This window comes from Cucurbita maxima, unplaced genomic scaffold (assembly GCF_002738345.1).
Source record: "Cucurbita maxima cultivar Rimu unplaced genomic scaffold, Cmax_1.0 Cma_Scf00015, whole genome shotgun sequence".
NCBI classification, from domain to species: Eukaryota; Viridiplantae; Streptophyta; class Magnoliopsida; order Cucurbitales; family Cucurbitaceae; genus Cucurbita; species Cucurbita maxima.
Window position 1 is genome coordinate 4,143,047 of NW_019272031.1, and position 23,364 is coordinate 4,166,410.

Here is a 23,364-nt window from a genome sequence, read left to right on the forward strand (position 1 = left end):
ATATCATGATCATCATCTCTGCATTCCTTTTGATATCAGTTCTTGATTCAAGCAGTTTATATGAATGCGAAAATGATGGGTCAATGGAAGAGTTAAGTTGAAGCTTATGAAACTTCACGAAGGTTTTTACTTAGCTTCTAAGAGTTCCAAGAGAAATGCATAAAGGAATATCTAACAGCTAAAAATTCCACTATCTTGATCAGTAAATTGGAAGAGAATGAGATTTGATTCAAAGCATTGCCTTTTAATCTCATGGACCATTCAACTCCATGAGGAAAAAGAATCCAATCTTCACCATAGACATATGTGAGTGCCCATATGTTTGTGCATCATGATGATACAAACAGTGCCTCGCATTTTTGGCCCTTTGGCCCTTCATTTTCTGCCAGTCATATTGTCTATTCCTGTGCAACTATGAAATCTTTTTTCTTTGACATTCCAAAGTCGGTGGGGATGTAAGCGCTTAAGCCAACCGCTAGCAGATATTGTCTCTTTTGGGTTTTCCCTTTCGGGTTTTCTCTCAAGGTTTTTAAAACGCATCTGTTAGGGGAGGTTTTCACACCCTTATAAACAATGTTTCGTTCTCCTCCCCAATCGATGTGGGATCTGACAAGTAAAGTCCCTAATAGATATTGTCTTCTTTGGGTTTTTCCTTTCGGACCTCCCCTCAATGTCTTTAAAACGCATCTACTAGGGGAGGTTTCCAAACTCTTATTATAAAGAATGATTCGTTCTTCTCCCCAACCGATGTGGGATCTGACAAGTAAAGTCCCTGGTAGATATTGTCCTCTTTGGGTTTTTCCTTTCGGACTTCCCCTCAATGTTTTTAAAACGCATCTACTAGGGAAGGTTTCCAAACCCTTATAAAAAATGGTTCGTTCTCCTCCCCAACCGATGTGGGATCTGACAAGTAAAATCCCTAGTAGATATTGTCCTCTTTCGACTTTCCCTCAAGGTTTTTAAAACGTGTCTACTAGGGAGAGGTTTCCACACCCTTATGAAAAATGTTTTGTTCAACTACCCAACTGATGTGGGATCTAACAAGTAAAGTCCCTAACAGATATTGTTCTCTTTGAGCTTTCCTTTCAGGCTTTCTCTCAATATTTTTAGAACGCATCTACTAGAGAGAGGTTTTCACCCCCTTATAAAGAATGCCTCTTTCTCTTCCCCAACCAATATGAGATCTGACAAGTAAAGTCGCAGTCTCAAAGTGACTAAGACCTTGTCGAGGCAATGAACCTAAGCCATTTAAGTCTTCTTCGAGCGAATCGAAAGCTAGCTCTTATCCACGAGAACTTCTTTACAAACGCACCAGCTACATCAATGTTCACCCGAATCACAAGTTATTGGCTAACTTAGTCCAAGTTAAACTATTTACCAAATGACAAACAAGCACTCATTAGGCATGCATTTTATCAGATAAACATGGGAAGAAAAAGGGCTAAAAATCCCTCTAATATTTAAAGACAAGTACCATTTGTTATAAAAAGTAATGATACCCCATGAAGTGTGGCTTGGCACTAGCAGAGGCACAAAAGGGAATGGACATTACCCAAGTTTTCTTTTGTGGGGCTCTGGGAAATGGTGCTTCATGCTTGCCACTTTCAAGGACAACCCTTTATTTTAAATTATTCAGTTTTAAAATTTAAATTCTCTTCTTTTCAGGCAGCCCCACTTAGAAGTTACAAGTTAAAAACACCTCAGCAACAGCAAAAGAAGCTATGAAGGACAAAGTGGAGGAATAATGGTCCATATTTCACAGTGGGTCAGTCTCATTAGAACCAACAACCAGCACATAATAAAACAGCCTTGTCAAGTTCTTGAACAGTGAATCCATGCCTTGTTCCTAAAGTTGGTCTGAGTCAACAGATTCCAAGTCATCAAAATGAAAAAAAAAATGTATTGAATTATATTTAGATTCTTCACTGATTTTAATTTTAATTTAAAGATTACCTTTTTGAAGGGAAACATATCTGACTTTGGTTTTGGCAAAAAGGCAACTTACAAATTGATATTATATATAAGAGTTAGAATTAACGTGTCAGATCTTACATTGGTGAGAGATGAGAACGAAACATTTATTCTAAGGGTATAGAAACCTCTCTTTAGCATACACGTTTTAAAATAGTGAGGCTAATGACGATACGTAACGAGTCAAAGCGACAATATCTGTTAGTAGTGGGTTTTGAGCTGTGACAAATGGTATAAGAGCCAAACACTAGGTGGTGTGGCAGCGAGAACGCTGGGCTCTCAAAGAGGTGGGTTATGAGATCTCATATCTGTAAGAGAGGGGAACGAATCATTCCTTATAAGGGAGTGGAAACTTCTCTCTAGCAGACGCGTTTGAGAACCATGAGGTTGACGGCGATATGTAATAGGTCAAAGCGTACAATATCTGTTAGCGGTGGGCATGAGCTATTACAAATGGTATTAGAGTCAGACACTGGGCGGTGTGCCAGTGAGAACGCTGAGCTCTCAAAAGGGGTGGATTTTGAGATCCCACATCGGTCGGAGAGGGAAAAGAAACATTCCTTATAAGGGAGTGGAAACCTCTCTCTAGCAGACGCGTTTTAGAACCGTGAGGTTGCCGACGATATGTAACAGGTCAAAGCGGACAATATCTGTTAGCGGTGGGTTTGAGCTATTATAAATGGTATCAAAGTCAGACACTGGGTGGTGTGCCAGTGAGAACGCTGGGCTCTCAAAAGAGGTAGATTGTGAGATCCCACATCGATCGGAGAGGGGTATGAAGCATCCTTATAAGGGAGTGGAAACCTCTCTCTAAACGCATTTTAGAATTGTGAGGTTAACGACGATACGTAACGAGCCAAAACGGATAATATCTGTTAGTAGTGGGCTTGGACTGTTACAAATATATCAAAGCCAGACACCAGACGGTGTGCAACGAGGATGCTAGCCCCAAGAGGGGTGGATTGTGAGATCCCACATCGGTTGGAGAAGGGAACGAAGCATTCCTTATATGGGTGTGAAGACCTCTCCTTAGCAAACGTATTCTAAAATCGTGAGACTGATAATGATAGGTAACGAGTCAAAACAGACAATATCTATTAGCGGTGGACTTAGGCAGTTACATAACCTAAAAGAGATAACTTGAAATTACATTAGTGAATCTTGGATATAGTGGCTACGAAGTGACTCTCATGTGAGACCCATGAGTACAAATTTACTTGATATCTTCAAAACAGAATAATTTCCTTTTCACCATCTTTAAATAATCAAAGCATCATTAGCCACTAATTACAATTAGCTTTAAAAAGAATGGATGGTGATGAACGTTTTGCTCTAGAGTTAGGGTAGGTTATTTCTTTCTTGGGGTGTTTCTTCCCATATAATCTCTGTATATTCCTATTGGATATTGAGTGGAAAAAGGAAAGTCCACCTAAACTTGTGTCCTGTTCATATTCATTAGTCAAGAGTTTATTTATGAGGAAGCACTGTTCATATGCTTGTGTTCTAAAGCATGAAATGAAACTTGTTTGAAAAAAAAGAAAAAAAGTGAGCACTTACAGGGAATAATGTTGGACTGTGATTGATGGCGGTGGCACTAAGCCTTGAAGAAGAGTTGAGGAAGATGGTGATGTGAGCTCTGCTGATCATCTGAATGTGGACACCACATGATGCCATCTTTGCAATACAAAAACTGCACCTCTTTTTGCAACCTTTATGAAAGAAAAAAGCACAAATTTCTGTGACTTTTCAAAAGTATCATTACAAAAAATTTGTATAAAGAGTTTAAATAAATGTGTACTGGTGACTGCCTAAATCTATTGCTAGTAGATATTGTTCGTTTTAGCTCGTTACTTATCGCTGTCAGCTTCTATTAGGGAGAGATTTCCACACCCTTATAAAGAATGTTTAGTCCCCCTTTCCAACCCTTGTGGGATCTCACAATCCACCCCCTTGGGGCTTAGTGTCTTCGTTGGGACACTGCCCGGTGTTTGACTCTTATACCATTTGTAACAGCTCAAACTCACTGGTAACAAATGTTGTCTGCTTTGACCCGTTACGTATTACCGTCAGCCTCACGATTTTAAAACGCATTTACTAGGGAGAGACATCAACACCCTTATAAGGAATGCTCCGTTCCCCTCTCCAACCCATGTGGGATCTGACAATCCACCCCCCTTGAGGCCTAGTATCCTGGCTGGCACACCGCTCGATGTCTGGTTCTAATACTATTTGTAACAGTCCAAGTTCACTGCTAGCAAATATTGTCTGCTTTGGCCCGTTACATATTGCCGTCAGCCTCACAGTTTTAAAACGCGTCTACTAGGGAGAGGTTTCTACACCATATAAGGAAGGCTTCGTTCCTCTCTCCAACTCATGTGGACTCTCACAATCAACTCCCTTTGGGGGGCCAATGTCCTCGCTAGAACACTGCGCGATGTCTGGTTTTGACACTATTTGTAACAACCCAAATCCACTGTTAGCAAATATTATCCGCTTTGGTCCGTTACGTATTGTTGTCAGCCTCACGATTTTAAAACACATCTACTAGGGAGAGGTTTCCATACCCTTATAAGAAATGTTTCGTTCTTCTCTCCAACCTATGTGGGATCTCACAATCCATCCTCCTTGGGGGCCAACATTCTCACTGGCACACTTCCCGGTATCTGGCTCTAAACTATTTGTAAGATCCCAAATCCTCTGCTAGCAAATATTGTTCATTTGGCTCGTTATGTATTGTCGTTAGCCTCACGGTTTTAAAATGCGTCACTAATGGTTTCCACACCCTTATAAAAAATGCTTCATTTCCGTCTTTAACCCACGTGAGATCTCAAGTAATATGCTTGGTTTTGTTCTTCAAACATATATTTCAAAAGCTGGTCAAAAAAGCACTAGGCTGTAAATACTTTGTTACTAAGTAATACACTTTTTGGCAGCATATATGAAAAGGAAAATATATGACCAAAGAACTGTCAACTTGTTTCAAATATAAACATGAAGTATAATCTGAATTCAGTTTCTTAATCCATTCTAGTGCACCAAGCACTATGGCTTTACTTTGCCGCCCAAATTGACAAAATAAAATATGCAACAACCAACCATCATGAACTAGAGGAAAATGAGCTTCTGATTAAGCCTTAAAAGTAAAGAAAAGACCCTCCTTCTCTTGTCCCTAAAGATTGCACGGTTTAATCAAAAAGATCTCGCTCTCAAACTGCTTAGGTAGATGTAACAGTCTAAGCCCACCGCTAGCAGATATTGTTCGCTTTGGCCCGTTTACGTATTGTCGTCAGCTCATGATTTTAAAACGCGTCTGCTAGAGAGAGATTTCCACACCCTTATAAGGAATGTTTCGTTCTCCTCTCTAACCAAGGTGGGATCACTCAATCCACCCCTCTTAAGGGCTCAGCGTCTTCGCTGACATCCCGTCTGATGGATTTGGGTGGTTACAATAGTAGACGTGTTTCATGGTTGGATAAACATGTTTTGTGGAAAGAGCATAAATTCTTAATGGAATGATAAAAAGGTGGGAGGAATATGAATTTGATTCTCCATAGTGAAAGGTAAAGAATAAATTTCTTGTCAATCAAAAAAGAGAGAGCTGTAAGCTTTGTTCAAGCTGAGGAATAAGTAGACCACATACCTCTATTTGTAAACATGAATGTAAAAAATTTCCTACTTTTCATAAAAGTAATTTCTTCCTTTTGACAAATCTAGAAGATTTCTTGTCTGCTTGTCTGTCATACAAAACATCCTGCAGCTGAAAGAAGCCAACTGGTGTAGATTTTGTGTTTGATATCAACCTGGTTCCAAGTTCCGAGTGAGGTTAAAACTTAGGGAGTACAATGCTCAGAAGTAATATCTCATAATGTATTGAACCAAGTTCACCGCTAGTAGATATTGTCCTCTTTGGGTTTTCCCTTTCGAGCTTTCCCTCAAGGTTTTTAAAACGCGTCTGTTAGGGAGAGGTTTCCACACCCTTATATAGAATGTTTCATTCTCCTCTCTAACCAATGTGGGATCTCACAATCTATCTCTTTTCAGGGCTCAGCGTCTTCGCTGACACTTGTTCCCTTCTCTAATCAATGTAGAATCCCCCATTCCACCCCCCTTCAGGGCCAGCGTCCTTGCTGGCACACTGCCTCATGTCCACCTCCCTTCGAGGTTCAGCCTCCTCATGAGCACATTGCCCCGTGTCTGGCTCTGATACCATTTGTAACGACTCAAGTCTACTACTAGCAGATATTGTCCTCTTTGGGTTTTCCCTTTTGGACTTTCCCTCAAGGTTTTTAAAACACGTCTGTTAGGTAGAGGTTTCCACACCCTTATAAATAATGCTTCGTTCTCTTCTCCAACTAGATGTGGGATCTCACAATCCACCCCCCTTCGAGGTCCAGCGTCCTTGTTGACACACCGCCTCGTGTCCACCTCCCTTCAGAGCTCAACCTCTTTATTGGCATATTGCTCAGTGTCTGGCTCTGATACCATTTGTAACAATCTAAGTCTACTACTAACAAATATTGTCCTCTTTGGGCTTTCCCTTAAGGTTTTTAAAACGCGTCTACTAGGGAGAGGTTTCCACACCCTTATAAAGAATACTTCGTTCTCTTCTCCAACCGACATGGGATCTCACAATCCACCCTCCTTTGAGGCCCAACGTCTTTGTTAGCACTCATTCCCTTCTCTAACCAATGTGGGTCCCCCCAATCCACCCCCTTCAGGGCCCAACGTCTACCTCCCTTTGGAGCTCAACCTTCTCATTGGCACATTGCCCGGTGTCTGGCTCTGATACCATTTGTAACGACCAAAGCCTACTGCTAACAAATATTATCCTCTTTGGGTTTTCCCTCAAGGTTTTTAAAACGCGTCTGCTAGGGAGAGGTTTCCACACCTTTATAAACAATGCTCGTTCTCCTCTCCAACCAACGTGGGATTTCGCACAAAAGACTAAGGGATAGTACACCGTTCAAGATGAGGACGATATACATTAAGATCTAGCAAGCCAAGAACAATAATTATCTCGGCAGTTCATCAAATTGAAACGCCTGGTTACGTCCCAAATCACTTACAGCAGCATGCAACATACAACCAAAAGAAAGCAGTGAACTTTGGTGCAGCATGGTTCATGTGCAGTGACTTGTTCATGTTTCTTTCTGTAATGTTGGCATATATGGTGGAAGCCATTGAAGTATGGAACCAATATTTCTGATAAACACAAAAAAAGAGTACTCAAAAAGCTAAGGCTTAGTACACTGTTCTGTGCAATTGTATGCTAAGTGACAGATGATTCTTCAACATTCAAAAGAAGAATTTCAGAGCTTTGTTCTTGATTCAAACAAAGCATCCAAATCCAACTTTCATTGAATCTAAAAGGAAAAGAAAGAAAGCAGCCTGAACATTCTTCTAAGCCACAGCCGATTCTCTTAAAATGGTTTCCTGAAAAGACTGATATTTTGAGAATGATGTTTCTTTCTTCAGCTTCTTAAGGTCGCCGCCACTGTCAATCAGTCCATTGCTAGTAGTACCATAATCCTGGAGAGAATTACGTAGTTGCGAAAACATCTCCTTAGCTGGTGCGTTTTAAAAATCTTACGGGAAGATCGAAAGGGAAAACTCCAAAGAGAACAATATCTACTAGCCGTGAGCTTGAGTTGTTACAAATGGTATCAGAGTCAGATACTCGAGGTGTGCCAACGAGGATGCTGAGCTCCAAATGAGGATGGACACGGGGTGGTGTGCCAATGAGAACACTGGACCCTAAAGGGGGTGGATTGTGAGATTCCACATTGATTGGAGAGGAGAACGAAACATTCTTTATAAGGACGTGGAAACCTCTCCTAAGCATAAATGTTTTAAAAATCTTGAGGGAAAGCTCGAAAGGAAAAGTTGAAATAGGACAATATTTACTAGTGGTGGGCTTGGGTTGTTACAAATAGTATCAAAGCAGACATCGGGGGTGTGCTAGCAAGGACGTTGAGCTCCAAAGGGAGGTGGACATGGGACGGTGTGCCAGAGAGGACGCTGGTCCCCAGAGAAAATGGATTGTGAGATCCTACATCAGTTGGAGAGGGGAACGAAACATTCTTTATAAGGATATGCCCGATATATCCTCTTTCCGTGGGAAGTCACAGAGTTCACAGCTAGGAGTACACTTTCTATCTGTTGGGGAGCACTTGCAAGCAGAGAAAGGGTCTACAATTGGCTACAACATTGGCAGCTACCAGGTGATAGCATAACAGTCCTGCAACAGGTTTGATCATCGTTTCAAAGGATAACAATTCCCCTTTAGTGTGAAACCATGCCAAATAGCTCTTAGAACTGTAACTATCCTAAAGACTAACTAGTGGTCCTAATGGATGAAATCGGTGCCTCCCTCGTCTCCTTCGCCTAAGACAGCTTAGAATGTTCATCTTATCGCTCTCTTTTGCCTGTGTAGGGTCTTGTATAAAGCCTTTCGGTCGTAACATTTAGCAACAAACAGATAATTAACCCAACAAGTGCATATGCAAAATGGAATAATCTCAAATAGACAAAGAAAATTCAAGGATGTTCGAGGACGCTCGCTCCTTCCCCTATTTATTCCTTGATTAGGCAGGAACCCCTTGTTTTCCTCTCTGGGATAAAAATAAGGTGTAACAGTCCAATTCTATCACTAGCAGATATTGTTTTTTTTGGGCTTCCCTCAACGTTTTTAAGATGCTTCTGACAATAAAAGGTTTCTACACTCTTATAAATAATACTCGTTCTCCTCCCAAACCAACGTGGGTCTCACAAAAAGTGATCTAATAGCTCGCATATGTTAGTGCTATACCCGGTTGGAATTGTTGTGATGTAAATTCATGAGTATTAGTATTTTTATTAATGGTAATTTAAATGAAAATGATAATTATTTCCCCTTTAATTAATTACAAAATAAATAGATGGGCCTGGGGAAAGCCCAAATTTAATAGATGGTGGCCCAAGTGGAGGCCCATTAGTTCACTCGGTGGAAGAATCCGAGTATGGATTTTGGACTCAGTTCGGTCAACCCAATTTCCTAAACGGGTCATTAATTCCCACTCGGAATAGCCATTAACGCTACCTTACCCTCTGGTTTCATTTGTGGCTTCCTTATCGTCTACAGTTCAGGTTCCTCAGAAACCTTCAATTCCTCATTCCAGGTTCCCTCTTCCTCAATCCTCCGTCTCTTCTTCTCTTCCGTTTTCTATTTCCATATCTTTGATTGTCGGCGGGAAGGCTGTTGTTTCCATTTTGATCCTCTCTCTGTCGCTGCCGTACTAGAAGGGCGCATGAATTCTAATTCAAGTGTTAGTTTGGGATTTGAATTACCTACTGCTCTATATCCTGGGCTTCGTTAACGAATTTGCGAATTCGTTTCGGTTTTGTAAATAGGTTGGTAGTTTAGTTAATTGCTGGGTGGAATAATTTGATGAGGATGCTAGAAATTTGACATTTTGAAGTTCTATGTCGTCCGGTCTGATGTTTTCTTTATCAAAAATTGAGATTGTTTTCCCCTGGTGCATCCTGGAAATTAGGTAGTTAACAGTCATGTAATTGACCTGCTTGGGTACGGAGGAACAATGGAGGATAAGGTTGATTTTTTCGTTTTTTGTTTGTCCTTCGGATACTCGAAAGCCATAGCTTCTGCCTTTAAATATTGCTTCTGTGTTTCTGATTTGTTTTCTGACAGTGCATGAATGTTTTGTTTAATGATACTTGATAGTCTTTTGTAAGATGCGCAATGCGTAAATGTGTAGTTTGGAGATTGTGGTTCCTTTTCCAATATGAGCTGATTGCGTCCTTCATGTAAAATTTCATTCTTCATATCAATACTGAGATAGGTCTGTTTTGAGTTTATGTCTTATAATGTTTTATGTATTTTTTGAGTTTACTTTTCGGCATCGAGATGGTTTATCCATGCTGTCTTGCTATGTTTTAGCAATTCTGTCGTATTTCAATACTTGTGTAATGAAATAATGACTGGTCTGGTTTCTCTTGTTTGAATCAGGTGCTTTGATTAAATGATTTGGTCGTTAAGGTCTAGAAGATGGCCTTAATTACCCATCATCCTCAGGTATTTGAGAAATCATAAAGTAAACTCTTTGAATTTCAAGTGAATAAATTCTCGTTTTTCATGCCATGAACGTCTGGATGTATTTCAGGTCATATTTTTGAAAGGGAGTGCCTTTCATTTGCTTCTTTAGCATGTAACTTAATAGAAAAACTAATGGGAACTGTATTTCAATGTATCTAAAGAAATCGGTCCTTGGGTAAGAAAACAACCATTTTGTACGAATGAGTTTTTAGATAGTCATGAAGAAATTTTCAAACTCGTATGTATCAATTGGCTAAAAACTATTATTTACTCTTATTCATCTAGATATTGGCTTCCATATGTTTCTGATTTTATTCCCACATTTTACTTTTCCTTGGTCGTTTGCAATCCTCATTGTCTACAACCTTGCTCGTGTTGTAGGGTTCTTATGCAGAATTTTTATCAAGATTTTCGTCCTGGAATGGTTCTTTGAAGCTAAAACAGTATGTAATATCTGTTCGCACAGCTAGGAGAGATGAACATTGCACCCCATTAAGGAGCAATGTTTGTTTAAGGTAAGGGCTTTGAAAATCACTTCAGCTTTTTTTTTTTGGACATTGTTTCTCTCAGTTTTCTTTTCTTGTCTCAGTTGTCCATTTCCTTTAAATCTCTAAACCACTCTCAAATTTTAAAAGTTAATATTGAACTAAATTTGAACCTCAAGCCATGTTCATCATAGTTGAAAGACCATTAGAGATTGTCAAAAAGGCATTCTACTCACTTTGTCAGTCACGAACTTTGTCAATAAAGTGACCCCCAAGGGACAGCGCTGTTGGGGGAGACATGGGTCTTTGAGTTTCACCTACCCAGAAGTCATGTTTTCAAACCTTTGAGTGATCTTAATAAGAAAAATCCTCATTTCTTAAGTTCAGGCCAAGGGACGGGCGCACCCAAATTAGTAAGGTTGGGGCCGTTGATACTGGGTTATCAAAGAAAAACTTCTGTGACTGAAGTTAACATTTTCATGTTAAATTTCTGTGCCATATTTTATTAGTTGATTAGTCTATCATGCTGCTTGTTGCCTATATACTTCGGGATACATTTACGCTGAAAGTACACAATTTCCTGTTCTTGTAATATTGAGATGATTTTTAACTTGAGTGTTGAATTGAATTAATCTAGTCATATAGCTTGCTTTCCCTTGAAGTTTCTCTGATGTTCGTGGGGATCCTTGTTCATCATGAACAAGTTGTGCTTGCCCCTGAAGTCTCTCTGATGTGCTGTATTCTTGTATCATATATAAACTATGTTGTGTATCCTTGGCCCAAAACTCATGGAGCTTATTTTCAGTGTAGGGACTCCTCGATTAAATGGACCAAGGCCTAATCTCTTGAGAGTTTCGGCCTTCAAAAGCAGTGCTCGTATAGATGATGGGACAGGTGGGGTAGCAAATGGATCTAAGATTCCCAACTACCCTGTAAAGTTTAAAGATGATGATTGTTGTACAGAAACTCCAAAGGCAAACAATGTTCCACTTTGCTATGCCTCTGGAGCAAATGAGGATATTGCTCCATCTCCTGCAATTCAAAATTTGTTCAAGAAATGGTTGGAATTGTTGTGCAGACAACCCGTTAGTAAAGATGTGGATGAAATTCTTGAGGATCTGCCCTCGGCAGGGATGTCAGATATTCAGCAGGAGTCCAATAAAAAGAAAAGCAATGAGATTTTGCGAGGTGTTTGGTTCCATTTTTGGGGACTTAATGCAGCAGTGAAGATACCTTTGCTAGTATTGTAAGTAGCTATTTACTTGTTTACGTATGCTCCTTTAACTTGGTTTGATTTTATCATTGTTAAGCAAGGACTTCACACTATTATCTATTTGAAGCTGTAGAGTATTGATGTTCACTTATTTAATGAGAAATCAAGCTTTTACTAAGACAAGGGAAGAATTCCAAAGGCCAATAAAAAAAGGGAATAGCCCAGTGCCCACCACCACCACAATAGGAGCCTGAACAAAGAAATAAAATGTTGCAAAAAATGCTCCATTTATCAATGTTAAAGGTAAAGGGTAATTACAGAACTCTTTGGTAAAATTTGTCAAAAGGAACTCTTCCGTAAAAGCCAGCCAAAGTGAGGCATTCAACCTAGTTATAAATTACACCTCCCTCTAAGGGCTTTCAACTCTCTGAGAATTCTTCTATCTCCCTCCCGCCAAATATCCCACCTAATGTTCCACAAAATAGCCTGAAAGGTTGCATGCACAAGGAAACCATACTATCCTAGTCCCAAAACAGCAGATGAAGCATCTCCTCCCATGATCTATTACAAGCCTAGCACGCCAAAAGTCTTAGGGGCGAAAAAATCTCTCTTATTGAAGTCGTGAGATGACACTCTCATAATACACGATCCAAACCCTCAAGACATTTGCTTAAGACACATGACTAAGGCCTTAGCAGCGTAGAAGAAGACATTTTAATGAAAATCAATAATGTTAAGCCTCCCATGTAAGACCTACCGGACAAAGAGTTTGCCTTTCTTGGCGTCTCTAACCTTTCACAATAAATAAAACAAAGACTTGGGTTGATGGGAACAATCGAATGAAAAATGAACTACACGAGAATGACCTAGATGTCTTGAATGAAGCAGAGGGTTTGAATCATCTTACTTTTTTTAAGACTACCACTATTTGTAGGTTCATCCAATTGAAGGAGAGAGAAAAAGGGAAAGTTTAATTTATCTTGCTGTTGTTGTGACCAAAGAAAACACAATATATAGTTGATAATGGAATAAGTTATAAGCAAAAATGTTGAATTTCCCAATAGGAGTTTACACAAAGGCTCCTGAACTTAAGGATGAGTAAGTACTAAAAGAATATGAAATCTCACACCATCAGCTTCTTGTTTCTTAACTATAAAAAGACTCTTTAAATTTCATTCTACTTTGTAATTCTTTTCCACCCCATCCCTGCTTCATAAGTTGTTAGTCCTTGGTTAACTTAGAAGGATTTAATGCTAGATTTATGTAGTTATGTGCAACTTCGTAGCACTATGAATAACAAGAACAAGCTTGCTCGTGTCAGTGATATTAAAATGTAAATGCGGTGGGGATGTTTTCCCATTTTGAGTAGGAACAGAAAGTCTCATTCTCATCACATTTACATTTTTGACTAATGATATTAGTATGCTTCTCCTTACTTTTCATAAGGACGAATGAATTATGACTAGAATATATATGCTCGGCCATCCGATCATCTCTTCCACGTGCAATGTCACATATGAATTCTTTTATAACTGTGACTGTCATGGTATAGTTGAATACTTCTTTATCATCCATATTTTATGCTAGTGCCTGTCTTGAATCTTTTTATATTTATTATTCTCAGTGCCGTTCTTTTTTTCAGTGTTCCTATGTACCTGGTGATCAACGTGTTTTATGGGGCTGAAGTTTCAAGAGAATTGACTCCTCTTTGGGTTTTTGGGCCCTTAATTACTGCTTTCTACGTTAAGATGTTTCTCTGGTTGTGTTCCATCTATATCTTCAGCTTTAAGTTGACTGCTAAACTAGTAAGGAACTCCCCCACTTACTACCAGACAGTGCATCATTATGTCATACAAGGGAAACTCAAAGAAGAGTTCGTAGCTCGTTTCTTGCAACCGATAATCAACATTAAGAATCTAAAGAACAAAGAACTATTGCTAAGAAAGCTCATGGAGTTAAGAGAGTGGATTGTCGATAAGTACCTTGATTGTGTGGAATTAATTTGGCCATACTACTGCCGAACAATCAGGTTTTTAAAGAGAGCTAATCTGATTTAGACTATGGTTTGTATTTTGAAGCAAATCTCTTACCAAGATCGAAGGCTGGATGGATCCTGTTTCTTTCTCACATTATCTAAGAAGCTTGATTTGTCATTAAAGCATGTCTGGCCTTCCACTTTTTGTGGGAGTATATTAGTGTTTAATGAGCTAAGCAAGGATCAGAATGACTTGAGTTGTCTGATTTTGTGACTGTTGTGATGAGGATGTAATTCTTTTTCCCTTGTTCTTTTAATTGGAAGAGGTCCCATTAAGTTGCGTTTTTCCTGTTATAGTGATGTATGTGTAAGCATTGTCAACTTGAATTTTATCAATTAGTCTTTCCATATTATATTGTTTCGTTATTCATTTGGATGAACTGAAACTCTGTCACGCAGGAGTTGGCTAACAAATTACAAGGACATGCCAACAGAACAAGGTCAAAGGTGATTGATTTTAAAGCATATGTGATCAGCTTAGTGGTTGCTATATGCTTTTGACTTTGAGAACTTCTAATCCATTATGCAGATTTTGATTAGTTTAATCCTTGGAACTTGTATAGTTATGGTCAAATGCAAAAATTTTAGTATATTTAGCTTCAATGATGCACCTTCTTTGGCGTTTGCTCGTTATCCATGTAACGACACGTTTTAGGTAAAGGAACTCGGTTTTCCTCCTGACTTTTAAAGTTTAAAACTTTATATGTTGAAAAAAAGGCAATCCAATTTTTTAAACCGAACTAGAAAATTATTCAAAACTAACCAATAATTGGCCTGAATTTTGTTAATAGAGAAGTAATAAAAAAGAATCTAAACCTAGCACTAGAGGCCTAAACCTAATCAAAACAACTACTCACATAGCCTCCTAAAAAAGGTCCACAGATATTATTTCTTAAAAAAGGAAGTAAAACTCGATTTATTAAAAAAATGCTTTAGCTACAAATATCTTATAACAAATGAGTTCACTGGAAAAACTAATGCCGATGAAAAAACTAATACTGATGAAAAAAAACTAATACTGATGAAAATTTTAAGGTTAAGTCAGTTCATTTTTCTTCTTTGTTCTACTTTTGAAATCTTATCAACTTTAGAAGCGTTATTGTTAACGACGCTCCTTCCATTTGAAGGAATTGGATAAAGCAAGTAATAATCCACTTAAAGAAAGTATAGTACATTAATCCGTGACAATCATGTTTTCTAAGAACATAACTTTGTCTTTTCCTCCACGTAAGTGATCGTGTCATTATAAGGCTTTTGAAGAATACGAGGAAATTTCAATGGGAAGAAAAGAAATATACGCACAATCACTTACTTATACAAATTGAAATGCAATCCCAATACAAATGGCTACTAAGGTATGAGCATATCTTAAAAGGATTAAGATCTTGTAGTTTGGAAGTTGTAGCTATCTAATGAGTTGATGGAGATAGCACTAGAGGATGAGTTTGATACCAAATAAAAAGAAAAAGAAAAAGGTACACAAATGGTCCTAAGTGACCAAAAACTTGTGTTTCCTTGTCTGTGATTCCTTACGTGACTTGTAAACACTTAGCTCATTTTGACAAACGTTTCTTGATGGCCTCTAAAACTTTGGAAACAAAGCAATAAGAAAATAAAGTTTTATAGTGATGGCTCAACAAATACACTTGTGGATGGTCCATCAAAGTGGATAATCTCCATTATGGAGGAGAAGGTCTTGTCCTTTTCCAATTGGCTTCATTTCACATGGAATAATTTCTCTCTCTCTCTCTCTCTCTTGAAGACGGTGAGCCATCAAATGGGCTGGTTTTATATTGGTTGGTCTCACCAAACCTCACATGGTTTCTTTGGCTCTGTGTTGTGGGTTTGAACAGGTAGGAGTATTAAAGCTGGCCTTTACTGTAAAAACAACAGTAGTGGTTTGGGTTCTGGTTTTTTCTACTTGTATTTTATAAGGGTGTTAGGTAGTTTTGGTTGATAGAAGAAAAAACTATTGGTATTTGGACTTTAAGAACAGGGTACACTAACCAAATGAATAAATTAAGAATGGTATTCTTTTAGGCTTAGTGTATGAGATTTCATGTTGGTTGGAGTGGGGAACGAAGTATTTCTTATAAGGGTGTGGAAACCTCTCCCTATCAGATGCGTTTTAAAACCGTGAGGCTGACGACGATACGTAATGGGCAAAAACGGATAATATTTGCTAGTGGTGGATTTGGGCTATTACAAATGGCATCAGAGTCAGACATTGGGTGGTGTGCTAGCGAGAACGTTGGGCCTCCAAGGGGAGTGGATTATGAGATCTCACATTGGTTGGAGAGGGGAACGAAACATTTCCTAAAAGGGTGTGGAAACTTCTTCCTATCATACGCGTTTTAAAACTGTGAGGTCGGTGACGATACGTAACGGGGAAAAAGTGGACAATATCTGCTGGCGATGAACTTAGGCTGTTACAAATGGTATTAGAGCCCACTGAGTTATGTGCCAATGAGGACATTGGGCCCTCAAAGGAGGTGGATTATGATATCCCACATTGGTTGAAGAGGGGAACTAAGAGTGTGATAACATCTCCCTATCAGATGTTTTAAACCATGTGGCTGACGACGAAATGTAACGGAAAAAAGTGGACAATATCTACTAACGGTGGACTTGAGCTGTTACAAATGGTATCAAAGCCAGACACCGGGCAGTGTGCCAGTGAGAACGCTGGCCCCCAAGTGGGGTGAATTATGATATCTTACATCGGTTGGAGAGGGGAACTAAGAGTGTGATAACATCTCCCTATCAGATGTTTTAAAACCATGAGGCTGACGACGATACGTAATAGGCAAAAACGAACAATATCTACTAGCGGTGTACTTGAGCTGTTACAAATGGTATTAAAGTCATACATCGGATGATGTGCCAGTGAGGGCGCTGGGCTCTAAGAGGGTGGATTATGAAATCTCACATCAGTTAAAGAGAGGAACGAAACCTTCGTTATAAGGGTGTGGAAACATCTCCTTATCAGACACATTTTGAAACCATGAGACTGACGATGATACGTAACGAGCCAAAGTGGACAATATCTGCTATCGGTGGACTTGAATTGTTATACAATCCAAACGATGTCTCAACCACCATCACCATATCGTTCCGTGTTACCTCTATGACTTCCCTCCAATATTCTAATAAATTTATACTTTCGAGATAGTTTTTGAAACCTTTTTCCAACAAATTTTTAAATAAAACAAAGGTATGGAGTCTTTGCTATGATATAGACTAAAATGAACAATAAAATAGTATTGACGAGTAAGCAAAGAGTGACATGTGAGCTGAAATCTTACTATTGTGACCATTCCTTTTGAAATGATGAGAGAGAGAGAGAGAGAGATGGACAAAAGAACAGCCTAAAAGGTCCTAAAGGAAAGCCCACGCCTGAGTTACAGACATGCACATCAAGCACAAGTGGGACTGCCCTCTTACATTTAGCAATCATCATATCTTATCTCCATAGAGCTTCCCATCCAACAAGCGGCTTTGTTTTTTGGAACCTCTTTCAAACAAAACAGGACCAAGAGTAAGAACTGACAAAGTTTTAGAAGAACTAGGAAAGGTGATGAAAAAGGCAATTAGCTACAAAAAAAGGTGGTGGTTTAAAGTGGATTTACTTTTTGAGATGGGAAAAGAAGAATCACAGTCTGAGCTGATTAGATTCTATTTACTTGTTAATCAGTGGTTTAGGTTCAAGTTTATAGCCAATCTAAGTTGTGAATGAGTTTTATGTGAATTTGTTTAGGTATGTGAGATCCCGCGTCGGTTGGGGAGGAGAACGAACCACCATTTATAAGAAAGTGGAAACCTCTCCTTAGCAGACGCGTTTTAAAAACTTTGAGGGGAAGTCCGAAAGGAAAAACCTAAAGAGGACAATATCTGCTAGCGGTGGGCTTGGGCTGTTACAAATGGTATCAAAACCAGATACTGGGCGATGTGCCAGCAAGGAGGTTGAGCCTTGAAGGGGGTGGACATGAGGCGGTGTGCCAGCAAGGACGCTGGACCCTGAAGAGGGTGGATTTAGGGGGTCCCACATCGATTAGAGAAAGGAATGGGTACCAATGAGGACGTTGGATCTTGAGATCCCACATTGGTTGGGGAGGAGAATGAAGCACCCTTTATAAGGGTGTGGAAACCTCTCCCTAGCAGACACGTTTTAAAAACCTTGAGCAGAAGTCTGAAAAAATGGTATCATAGTTCACAGAGGACAATATCTGCTAGTGGTGGCTTGGACCATTACAAATGGTATCAGAGCTAAACACCGAGCGATGTGCCAACGAGGAGGCTGAGCTCCGAAGGGGGGTGGACATGAGGCAGTGTGCCAACCAGGACACTGGACCCCGAAGGGAGTGGATTTGGAGGGTCTCACATTGATTGGAGAAGGGAATGAGTGTCAACGAGGACGTTGGACCCTGAGATCCCACATCGGTTGGGGAGGAGAACGAAACACCCTTTATAAGGGTGTGGAAACCTCTCCCTAGTAGATGCGTTTTAAAAATCTTGAGAGAAAACTAGAAAGAAAAAGCCTAAAAAGGACAATATCGGTTAGCGGTGGGCTTGAGGTTACAAAGTGTTTTAGATTTAGATTCGTTATGCTATAAATAAATAGCTCATCTGAACTCAGGCGAGATTTCCTGGTTATTTACGCTGCATCACTGCAACTCTTTACAAGATTCTCTCTTTTGGAGCGTTTCTCTTGAGCATTCAGGAGAGATTGTCTGATTATTTTTTCTGCATCACTGCAACTCCTAATGATCTCATAAGATCTAAAAGCCAACACATCATCAACCCTTTCATTTTTCTTGCTCTTGAATGCTGGTTGCTTCATATCTTTTATATGATCATTCCAGCTGAACCATGGCTAACGGTTACGTGCCAAAGCTCCATCTCCTTCTCCTTCTCCTTTTCTCCATTCTTGGCGTTTACCTTGACGTGGCTCGGGGACAGGTTTCGACACCTTCTAACTGGCTTCTGAAAATGAAATCAGAACAGGTTGATCCTGTTGGAATCCTTGATAACTGGTCTCCAAGTACTCATGTATGTACCTGGCATGGCATTTCTTGTTCACATGATATGTCCCATATTGTTAGTTTAAACCTTTCTGGCTCTGAATTATCAGGTTCTATGTGGAGTGAGTTATGGCATATCACTTCACTTGAAGTCTTAGATTTGTCTTCAAATTCTCTCTCTGGTTCAATACCCTCTGAGTTTGGGCAGCTTTTCAATCTAAGGATTCTGTTCTTGCATTCAAATAACTTGTCTGGCAAGCTTCCAGCTGAAATAGGCCTTTTGAAGAACTTGCAAGCTCTCAAAATAGGCAACAACATGCTATCAGGTGATATCACACCATTTATAGGAAACTTGACTAATTTGAGCGTTCTTGGTCTTGGCTATTGTGAATTCAATGGAAGTATTCCAGTTGAGATAGGAACCTTGAAGCATCTGATATCACTTGATTTGCAGCAGAACAAGCTCAGCGGTTCTATTCCCGACAGCATTTTCGGGATCGAAGAGCTCGAAAACTTGGTCGTATCAAATAACATGCTTGATGGAAACATTCCTAGCTCACTAGCCTCATTAAGATCATTGAAAGTTTTGAATTTAGCTAACAACAGCTTTTCTGGATCAATTCCTGTTGCATTAAGTGATCTTACCAATTTGATGTACTTGAACTTGCTTGGAAATAGATTCAATGGAGAAATCCCTTCTGAGATAAACAAATTGGTTCTTCTTGAAAATGTAGATTTGTCAAGAAACAACCTTTCTGGAGCTGTAAGTCTACTGAATTCTCAGCTGAAGAATCTTAAAACTCTTGTCTTGTCGGATAATGCTTTAACAGGTAACATTCCCGACAGTTTCTGCTTTGAGAATTCAAATCTTCAACAGATATTTCTTGCCAGGAACAAGCTTTCCGGCAGGTTCCCAATGGAGCTGCTGAACTGTTCTTCACTACAGCAGCTGGATCTTTCTGGTAACGGATTCGAAGGCGTTCTCCCGTTGACTCTCGACGATCTTAACTACTTAACCGATCTTTTACTCAACAGCAACAGCTTCACTGGATCCATACCCCCTCAAATTGGAAACATGAGCTCCTTGGAGGAGCTGTATCTGTTTGACAACAAGCTCACAGGAGCCATTCCAAAGGAGATAGGGAAGCTACAGAAGTTGAGTATCATTTTCCTCTATGATAACCAGATGTCGGGTAGCATACCGAACGAGCTTACGAACTGCACGAGTTTGACCGAGATTGATTTCTATGGCAATCATTTTATAGGCCCCATTCCTAAGGATATTGGCAGCTTAAAAAACCTGGCTGTGCTTCATTTAAGGCAGAATTTCTTGTGGGGTCCTATCCCAGAAAGTTTGGGGTACTGCAAAAGCCTTAAGTTATTGGCTTTGGCTGACAACAATCTCTCAGGGTCATTACCCTCCAGTTTAGGACAACTCTCAGAATTAAGCACCATTACCCTTTATAACAACTCCCTTGAAGGCCCTCTTCCTTTGTCATTCTCCATTCTTAAAAGCCTTAAGATAATCAACTTCTCCAATAATAAGTTCAATGGAACCATCTTTCCTCTTACTGGCTTGGTTTCTTTAACAGCATTGGATTTGACAAACAACAGCTTTTCAGGTCCTATTCCTTCCAGATTGTCTAGAAACTTGAGACGTCTTCGCCTCGCTCACAACGAGCTCACCGGTGATGTTCCGTCCGAGCTCGGTGAACTGACAGAGCTAAACTTTCTGGATTTGTCACACAACAATCTCACAGGAGTATTGTCAGCTCAGCTCTTTAACTGTAGCAAGCTTGAGCACTTTTTGGTTAATGACAACAAACTGACAGGAACCATCACTCCATTGATAGGGAACTTGCAAGAACTTGGCGAGCTGGATTTGTCATCCAATAACTTGTATGGTGAAATTCCTGCAGAATTGGTAACCTGTCACAGATTACTTAAGCTATCTCTCCATAACAACAATTTATCAGGAAAAATACCACAGGACATTGGAAATCTCACGTTTCTATATGTTCTTAACCTTCAAAGAAACAATCTTTCAGGTCCTATTCCATCAACAATCCAAAAATGCAGCAAACTTTATGAGCTGAGACTCTCTGAAAACCTCTTGACATCTGATATCCCTCAAGAACTTGGAGAGCTGCATGAACTACAAGTGATACTAGATTTAAGCAAAAATGGCTTATCTGGTGAAATCCCATCATCCATTGGAGATTTAATGAAGCTTGAGAGATTGGATCTTTCTTCAAATCATCTCAGCGGGGAAATTCCTAGCTCACTTGAAAAACTAACAAGTATGCATATCTTGAACCTGTCATATAATCATCTACAAGGTTCAATCCCTCAATGTTTTTCAGGGTTTCCATTGAGTTCCTTCAAGGATAATGATGAACTCTGTGGCTCACCTCTGCTATCATGTTCATCAAGGCAAGAAACAAGCAGGCTATCCAAGGCTGCAGTGATTGGCATTATTGTGGCTATTGTTTTTACCTCCATGGTTATATGTCTAATAATGATGTATATTATGCTGAGAATGTGGAGTAACTGGAGAAATGTTTCGGTTTCAATATCGGATGGCGGTGGGAACGAACACGACAGGGATGAAGTGAGATGGGTTCATGGAAATGACAAGAAGGTAGGACAGTACTGGAAGGTTGATTCTGTGGCGTTAGTTCGTTCTAAGGCTAGTAGGTGTGTTTTTCAACTCAAGGAAGATTCAGAGTGAATGTGGCTTGTAGAGCTCTCATGAAACATCAAGGCTTGATGAGATTATTTGTTGCTGATGATTTTTTTTTGAACTGTGTTACTGATGAAGTTTGGTGTCTTGAGGATTGTAAAAATAAACTGGAGATCTTTGTAGATAATTGCCTAGTGTATGATTAGTGTTGAGAATTGATATCTGTTCAAAAAGTGTCCAGGTTGTATCTGAAATTTCAATATCTATTGTGCTAACTCATGGCTTCCATCGCTATTTGTAACCGCCCAAGCTCACCGCTAACGGATATTGTCCATTTTAGCCCATTATGTATTGTCGTTAGCCTCACGGTTTTGATACGCGTGTTTTAGGGAGAGGTTTCCATACCCTTCATAAGGAATGCTTTGTTCTCCTCTCCAACTGATGTGGGATCTCACAATCCACCCCTCTTGGGGTCTAGTGTCCTTGCTGGCACACCGTTTGGTGTCTAGTTCTAATACCATTTGTAACAGCCCAAATCTACTACTAACAGATATTGTCTGCTTTGGTCCGACGATCGGTTGGAGAGGGGAACGAAGCATTCCTTATAAGCGTGTGGAAACTTCTCCTTGGTAGACGCGTTTTAAAATCGTGAGACTGATGGCGATACGTAACGGGCCAAAACGGACAATATCTGTTAACAGTGGGTTTGGGCTGTTACAAATGGTATCAGAGCCAGACACCGGCTAGTATGCCAATGAAGACGATGGGTCCCCAAGGAGGTGGATTGTGAGATCCGACATTGGTTGGAGAGGGAAATGAAGGATTCCTTATAAGGGGTGGATATCTCTCCCTAGCAGACACGAAAGTTACGTAACGGGTCAAAGTGGACAATATCTGTAATTACTATGCATATTACTATGGAAGTTACACAAAACAGAATCAGAGAAAGTGTTGACAAGTGCATTTCAACTCCATTGATATCTTCATGTAGCCTAAACAATCACCAAACAAGGCAAGAAAGCAACAGAGAAGCCATTGAAAACAAGCATTGAGGCAATGAAGATGAACAATATCTACTAGCGGTGAGTTTTAGGCTGTCACAAATGGTATCAGAACCAGACACCGGGCGGTGTACTAGCGAGAACGCTGGGTCCCCAAAGGGAGTGAATTGTGACATCCCACATTGGTGAGAGCGGGAAACGAAACATTTCTTTTAAGGGTGTGGAAACCTCTCCATAGTCTGCTAACGGTCGGTTTGGGCCGTTAATGGTATCAAAGCCTAGACATCGGGCTGTGTGCCAGCGAGAATGCTGGGTCCCTAAAGAGACTGAATTGTGACATCCCACATTGGTGAGAGAGGGAAACAAAATATTTCTTATAAGGGTGTGGAAACCTCTCCATAGTCTGCTAGCGGTGAGTTTGGGCCATTACAAATGGTATTAGAGCCAGACACCGAGCAATGTACCAACGAGAATGCTGGTCCCCAAGGAGGGTAGATTGTGATTAGATTGTGATATCCTGCCTTGGTTGGAGAGGGGAACAAAACATTTCTTACAAGAGTGTAGAAACCTCTCCATAGTTTGCTGGCGGTGAGTTTGGGCCGTTATAAATTGTATCAGAGCCAGACACTGAGCGGTGTACCAGTGAAAACGTTGGCCCCTAAAGGAAGTGGATTGTAACATCCCACAATAGTTAGAGAGCGAAACGAAACATTCCTTATAAGGGTGTGGAAACCTCTCCCCTAGTAAACACGTTTTAAAAACATGAGGTTGACAGCGATACATAACGGGTCAAAGCGGACAATATCTACTAGCAGTGAGCTTGAACCGTTAGATTCTACCGAGCAAATTAACTACTTTCTTTT

The 23,364-nt window shown here is 39.9% G+C and overlaps 2 protein-coding genes across 6 annotated transcripts; both read left to right on the plus strand.

Moving 5' to 3' along the window:
• Window positions 1-9,034: 9,034 nt before the first annotated feature.
• On the plus strand, window positions 9,035-14,149 carry LOC111490290. Of its 4 annotated transcripts, none has more exons than XM_023138872.1 (5): window positions 9,035-9,360; window positions 9,977-10,042; window positions 10,445-10,578; window positions 11,354-11,794; window positions 13,404-14,149. In XM_023138872.1, the coding sequence occupies exons 2-5, from the start codon at window positions 10,016-10,018 to the stop codon at window positions 13,816-13,818; spliced, it is 1,017 nt and encodes a 338-aa protein (XP_022994640.1). In that variant the 5' UTR covers window positions 9,035-9,360; window positions 9,977-10,015; the 3' UTR covers window positions 13,819-14,149. The 4 variants fall into 4 exon arrangements, with proteins under 4 accessions (XP_022994640.1, XP_022994639.1, XP_022994641.1 ...); XM_023138871.1 differs by having other exon boundaries at window positions 9,036-9,275; XM_023138873.1 differs by having other exon boundaries at window positions 9,037-9,128.
• A 4,282-nt stretch (window positions 14,150-18,431) lies between these two features.
• LOC111490247 (LRR receptor-like serine/threonine-protein kinase GSO1) lies at window positions 18,432-21,794 on the plus strand. 2 transcript variants are annotated; one of them, XM_023138797.1, is made up of 2 exons: window positions 18,756-18,845; window positions 18,928-21,794. In XM_023138797.1, the coding sequence occupies exon 2, from the start codon at window positions 18,933-18,935 to the stop codon at window positions 21,546-21,548; it is 2,616 nt and encodes an 871-aa protein (XP_022994565.1). In that variant the 5' UTR covers window positions 18,756-18,845; window positions 18,928-18,932; the 3' UTR covers window positions 21,549-21,794. The 2 variants fall into 2 exon arrangements, with proteins under 2 accessions (XP_022994564.1, XP_022994565.1); XM_023138796.1 differs by having other exon boundaries at window positions 18,432-21,794.
• The last annotated feature ends 1,570 nt before the right edge of the window (window positions 21,795-23,364 follow it).

Excerpts from the sequence above, each read along its gene's own strand:
- LOC111490290 (XM_023138872.1), top strand. The coding sequence starts at position 10,016 with ATGGCCTTAATTACCCATCATCCTCAG. Across the intron at positions 10,579-11,353 it reads AGGAGCAATGTTTGTTTAAG|TGTAGGGACTCCTCGATTAA; the intron begins GTAAGGGCTTTG and ends GCTTATTTTCAG. Across the intron at positions 11,795-13,403 it reads AAGATACCTTTGCTAGTATT|TGTTCCTATGTACCTGGTGA; the intron begins GTAAGTAGCTAT and ends TCTTTTTTTCAG.
- LOC111490247 (XM_023138796.1), top strand. The coding sequence starts at position 18,666 with ATGGCTAACGGTTACGTGCCAAAGCTCCATCTCCTTCTCCTTCTCCTT.